We start from the raw sequence: 5,963 nt of genomic DNA, 5'->3' as shown, positions 1-5,963 counted from the left end.
TAAAAACATGCTTCTCATAACCAATTTAACATATTGATCATTGTCACATCTGTTGCTAATATTGCTGCAAAAATTGGTACTTGTTGCTGTTGGCACTGATGGTGTAGATAGACTTATTGTTGTTGGGATTGTGGTTGAAGGCACGGGACAGCCTACAATCAGCAAAGATATCAATTAATCTGATTACATTGGCTTTACTGTCATACTATTTATAATAAGACTGCAAAAATTGGGCAAAGGCGAAAATAATCTATGAGTCAAAAACCGCATCAGACTTGATGATCATACCAATTGTCTGTTTGGATTTGAAATAAAGAGCGACTTCAAGCCCTCAAGCGCTCTGTCACAGCGTCTCTTGAAGCATTGAATTTTATGTCAATGTTGTATTTGAACAAATTCAGAGGAGCTGCAAAGATTGTGCAAAGACGAAAATAATGAACAGGTAAAAAACTCCATTTTACTTATATTTTCATGCAATTGTCAGCTTGGATTTGAAATAAAGAGAGACTTCATTACCAGGTGGTCGCCGGCAGAATGGTCCATCAGTTGGAAGAGAAGTGATGCATCTGCATTTTGACTGGGGCCACAAACGCCATGTTTAGAGCATTGTTCAGAGGACCAATTCTCACATTTGCAGTGGCTTTTGTTTGAATTTGAGACACACACATAAAATTCAACAAATTGTAAACATATTAGAGAATCCACATAGAAATGATTTCAGAATGGCATTACGCCTCTTATACTTTTGATACCTGTAGTGATGTTCACATTAGATATTTTCAAGCTTTTCTTGATGCACACAGGGTATTACTGTTGGCGTATCAGGTCCCTCAATTGCTCTATCACGGCTCCTCTTGGTGCATTAATTTTTATGTCAGTTGTGTATTTGAACAGTTTTAGAGGTTGAGCTATCAAAAATAGACCAGCATTTTAATATCCAGTATTTTGTAACACTTCCTGATAGCACACAGTTAATGTCTGTGTGTTTCTCCTGGTATATGTAATTTTTAGAGTAACTGGATGTGTAGGCTACTATGCATTTAACAAATGTATTAACTAATCAATGAATTAACTCAAATTAACTCATGATAAACATTAATTACAGCTCAATTTTTCATTGGGCACAAAGCACTATTTAATTACTAATGAATTACACATGTATGTGTATTATTCTATTAGTTATCTACTACTAGCACTATGACTGATGAGGAATAATTTTACTAAAGAGCCTTACTGGTATTGAGATTCACATTGGTTATATGACATTTTGGCTGACGCTATATGGAAATGAGTATCCTTAGAAGTGTCCTCAGGCGATCCTGTACCATTTGCCTTGAAGCATTTATTTTGATGCTGATCAAGTATTTGAATAATTTCCAATTTGCTGCCATTAATCGAGAAAACAAATCTCAATAAAAGGCATTCATTCATTTTCTTTACACAGAACCTGTGGTGATGTTGAAATAATTTTCTTTGGTAAACAACACCATGCCAAAGATGCTGTTAAATTGAATATTATAGCTAAAGTAAAAGCTAAAAATCACATTTCTTTAAAATTCTGGATTACTAGTTTATTTACGATGACAATCCACACTAGTAAAAATGGTCTTAAAACTTTCATTTTAGTTTCTTTAATGCTTTCATCAAAAAGAAAAACAAATCTAGTTGAAAGCTTTTCCCACCTCAATTTCTGATTAATCAAATCTCAATGCATAATGTCTCTTTTTTTTATCTCTCTGTTTTTTAAAATGTTATTTTTATAGCACATATTGAGCTCAAAATTGTTCCTGTTTTTATCATGTGAAATGAAATATGTTGCTCTAGAGATTAATCATTAAATAATCATTTAATGATTGGGCAATATTAAAATCAATTCACTGCCTTCAAAATAACTTAACAACACAAATTCTGACCTGCTATGACATTTGAGCAAAAATGTATAATTTATTAAATTATTTGCTCTGACTAAATGAAACAATGTAAATTGATTCTTCTGAAGTAAACAATTAAGACATTGATGCCTGTGGATACACATATTAAGCTATTTAAGCTATATCTAATTGTACCCCAACACCATTATATACTGTAAAACAATGCTTACACAATGCTGTTATCACAGTAAAATATTTTCCATAAACATATGGAAAAATGCATTATCCATATAAACACATGGGAAATATCTGTAATATGTTTATCTTATCACACAATGGGATGAAACTTACCTTGTTGATTGGTGAAGCAATTATAAGAACACATCTTTAACGGAGCCACATTCCTCCACTATTCTTTATATTGTAATTGATAGGTTGTTTGACTAAACTTAATGAGTATTAAAAGTATCTGGATGAAAATGGCTTAAAACTGGTCTTACTTTGATTTGGTCTCAGCTTGTGATATTTTATTTATTAAGGGGAGATCTGACTGACATTGCAGTCGCACACAATTGCACTGACATTTTTTTGTCAGGTGAAGCCTCTGTTCTGTACTGTACTGTAAGAGGAAATTGAGCACTCAGTTCAAGACAAGACAAGCGTCTCGTCTGTTTGTTACTTTGTTAGGGTTTGATGGCAATCAGAAGGAAAAATAAATGTTTCAGATGTTTTTAATGTTTTAAAAAATGAAAATGTTTTAAAAGTTAAAATACTGCCACCAGCGCACTAATTGAGAGCTATCAATTTTAACATTTATTATACTTAAAAACCCTTCTAATTTAAGTGAACTTAAAACAATCTTCACATAAACCATAATAAATCTCATATTTACCTGTGCCCTTCAGAAAGTAGGAAATATGTAGAAATTGAATAAAGTTATCAAACACTAAATTCTAAATGAAATATAGATGAATCCTTAAAGCTACAAAAGTTATTGATTACTTTTTTTTCTTTTGTTTTTTGATGAACAGACATCACAGCAGCTGGGTTATTAGGTTATTTTGGCTGCTTTAAGAGCTGACGCTGCAGAACATAATGCGGATCTCACAGCTCTTAATCTTTTCTGACCCACTTCAGGTCTTAAAGTATTAATGAGCTGACGAATTGAATCGGGTGTGTTAGATGATGGCGACAGTGCTGGGCCGCTCCAGGACAGTTTGGAAAACCCACTGCATTTCAGAGACATGTTCTTAAATGTGACTCATAACAAATAGGCCTTCATGCATACACAGTTTTGAGGCAGCTTTAATCACCTTTTTGGTAACTTCATGACTTAACTGACGACATAACTACGACATTGCATGCTCGTAGTTTCATTTGCGCTTTAATATGAAATTGTATAGCCTACAGCAAGGAGCCCGGTCTCAAAAATGAAAACTCGTGGTATTGATACGCAAAAATGGACTTTGGCGTGTATATGCTACGCACGTGTTTGGCGTAATATGCAGTTTTCGCCTAACATAGGCATCTACCCCACAACCCTAATCCTATCCATCACGTAGCATATACACGCCAAAACCCATTTTTGCATATCAATGCCATGAGTTTTCGTTTTTATTTGGCGTACTATTTATACGCACTTTCATGAGATCGGATTACAGCGTGCACCGCCGCATTTGTGCGTGCAATTGAAGAGCATGTGTTACGAGTACGAGCACAGTATAACGGCTGACAGGACAGGCACATTTTTTGACTGACATATGGCCTGACAACATCTCATCTGACTGCGGTTCACTGTTGTTCTACTGAAGCTCTCTCGTTTGGTCACCTGTATCTTTTCCGCGCTCGTCTGACTAGCGCCTGGCGCTGAGGCGAAGTTGGAGTGCGGGTCTGAAAGTCTCCCGTTTGGTAGATTGTAAAGACAATCTACGTCTAAATAAACACAATTCTTGTCAAGAAGAAAGAGAGACAGAAGCAGCAGTTGTGAGTGGGGTGGCCAACCTTAGCTCCGCCCCTACGTTAATTGCGTTAAATATTTTTAACGCATTAAACTGAAAAAAAGAATCGCATGTGTTAACGCGCTAATTTTGACAGCACTAATTGTACAACATATAGAACAATTGATAGTCAATTCAGAAAGCAGTTGGGGCATGTTGACGGGGGCAAGATATTCCCTGTGTAAATTGGCCAATGTTTCTATTTATTTACCTTAATGAATGTGTCTTTAAAATTAAAAAGTATTGCCCCTGATAGATAAACTAAACTAAAGTGCATCTCTATAAACTCAAGGGTCATTTGCTGTCATCTATCCTAATAACTTATTTGGCTCCATTTTACAAGTCAAGATTTCACATCCCATACAAATTCAATAGGTGACATACAGTGTTTAATCTGTCAATCTTAGGACATAAAGTTGTTTAGTCTATACTATTTTCATCCAAGCTAAATGCATAGGAAAGACTAATTCCTAAAGACAAATTATCCTCAAACTCCCTTTATTTATCATTTAGAAAAAGGCCCATGTGGATGGTTGAGGGGGGAACAGAAGATGTGGTGATGGTATAGTATGAAATTGTGCTCCAAAGCACTCCACTCCAAATAATTTTATCAAGTACAACAAGTATTCATTCCACATTACAAAATGGTCCAAGTAAAAACATATACATTTGCAACATCCCTCCATTTTACTTTACTACATATGCAATGTTAAACGGCATCAAATCTACCATACATGCATATGGAAACTGAGGTAAATTCAGAAAAACTCCACTAGCGAAGAACAAGCACACATCCTTGTCATTGTTTAGGTGAGAATCAGCACATAAGGCACTTTGCAATGTTTCATATTTCAGCCATCTCTTTATATCATATGAAACTGTAAAACACAGAAAACAGGTATTTTAATGTTCTTCTTTTGTGTTCAGCAGAAAGAAGCAATTCATACAGGTTTGGAACAACCTGAGGGTAAGTAAATGATGACAGAATTTAAATTTTTAGGTGAACTATCTCTTTAAAAGCTCCACATTCTTACCATAGCCACTTTAACCTTCAATTGCAACTTCGGTAGCTCCCAGACATCCATTTATGGCATCCACAGTTAGGCCACCAGCCACTGCCAAGTCCTATAAAAATGAGAAACAGCATTAAATAAAACAAAAATATTTTTATTTCATACATCGAAAAGATAAAAATAAATAAAATACTGAGGGAAAAATACCTTTATAGTTTCAGTTTCTATTTGCGGCATTAATTCATCTTGAGCCTGAAATGTATATAAATACAGTGGGGCAAAAAAGTATCTAGTCAGCCACCAATTGTGCAAGTTCTCCCACTTAAAAAGATGAGAGAGGCCTGTAATTTTCATCATAGGTATACCTCAACTATGAGAGACAAAATGAGAAAAAAAAATCCAGAAAATCACATTGTAGGATTTTTAAAGAATTAATTGGTAAATTCCTCGGTAAAATAAGTATTTGGTCACCTACAAACAAGCAAGAGTTCTGGCTCTCACAGACCTGTAACTTCTTATTTAAGAGGCTCCTCTGTCCTCCACTCATTACCTGTATTAATGGCATCTGTTTGAACTCATTATCAGTATAAAAGACACCTGTCCACAACCTCAAACAGTCACACTCCAAACCCCACCATGGCCAAGACCAAAGAGCTATCAAAGGACACCAGAAACAAAATTGTAGACCTGCACCAGGCTGGGAAGACTGAATCTGCAATAGGTAAGCAGCTTGGTGTGAAGAAATCAACTGTGGGAGCAATTATTAGAAAATGGAAGACACACAAGACCACTGATAATCTCCCTCGATATGGGGCTCCACGCAAGATCTCACCCCGTGGGGTCAAAATGATCACAAGAACTGTGAGCAAAAATCCCAGAACCACACGGAGGGACCTAGTGAATGACCTGCAGAGAGCTGGGACCAAAGTAACAAAGGCTACCATCAGTAACACACTGCGCCGCCAGGGACTCAAATCCTGCAGTGACAGACGTGTCCCCCTGCTTAAGCCAGTACATGTCCAGGCCCGTCTGAAGTTTGCTAGAGAGCATTTGGATGATCCAGAAGAGAATTGGGAGAATGT

At 36.1% G+C, this 5,963-nt stretch overlaps 1 protein-coding gene across 3 annotated transcripts in view; it reads right to left on the bottom strand.

Moving 5' to 3' along the window:
- Positions 1 to 4,536: 4,536 nt before the first annotated feature.
- LOC107599984 (calphotin-like) overlaps positions 4,537 to 5,963 on the bottom strand; it is a 14,160-nt gene continuing 12,733 nt past the window's right edge. For 2 of the 3 annotated variants that reach the window (XM_016291737.1, XM_016291739.1), the window contains 3 exons: positions 5,089 to 5,133; positions 4,903 to 4,993; positions 4,537 to 4,746 (listed from right to left, as the gene is read on the bottom strand). In XM_016291737.1, the coding sequence (XP_016147223.1) occupies positions 4,913 to 4,993; positions 5,089 to 5,133 (126 nt within the window). In that variant the 3' untranslated portion in view covers positions 4,537 to 4,746; positions 4,903 to 4,912. The remainder of the gene's footprint in view (positions 4,747 to 4,902; positions 4,994 to 5,088; positions 5,134 to 5,963) is intronic. The other variant, XM_016291738.1, reaches the window with a different exon arrangement.

The sequence above is a fragment of the Sinocyclocheilus grahami genome, unplaced genomic scaffold (assembly GCF_001515645.1).
Source record: "Sinocyclocheilus grahami isolate Dianchi unplaced genomic scaffold, SAMN03320097.WGS_v1.1 scaffold276.1, whole genome shotgun sequence".
Lineage (NCBI taxonomy): Eukaryota > Metazoa > Chordata > Actinopteri > Cypriniformes > Cyprinidae > Sinocyclocheilus > Sinocyclocheilus grahami.
This window is presented reverse-complemented; position numbering and strand designations above follow the sequence as displayed.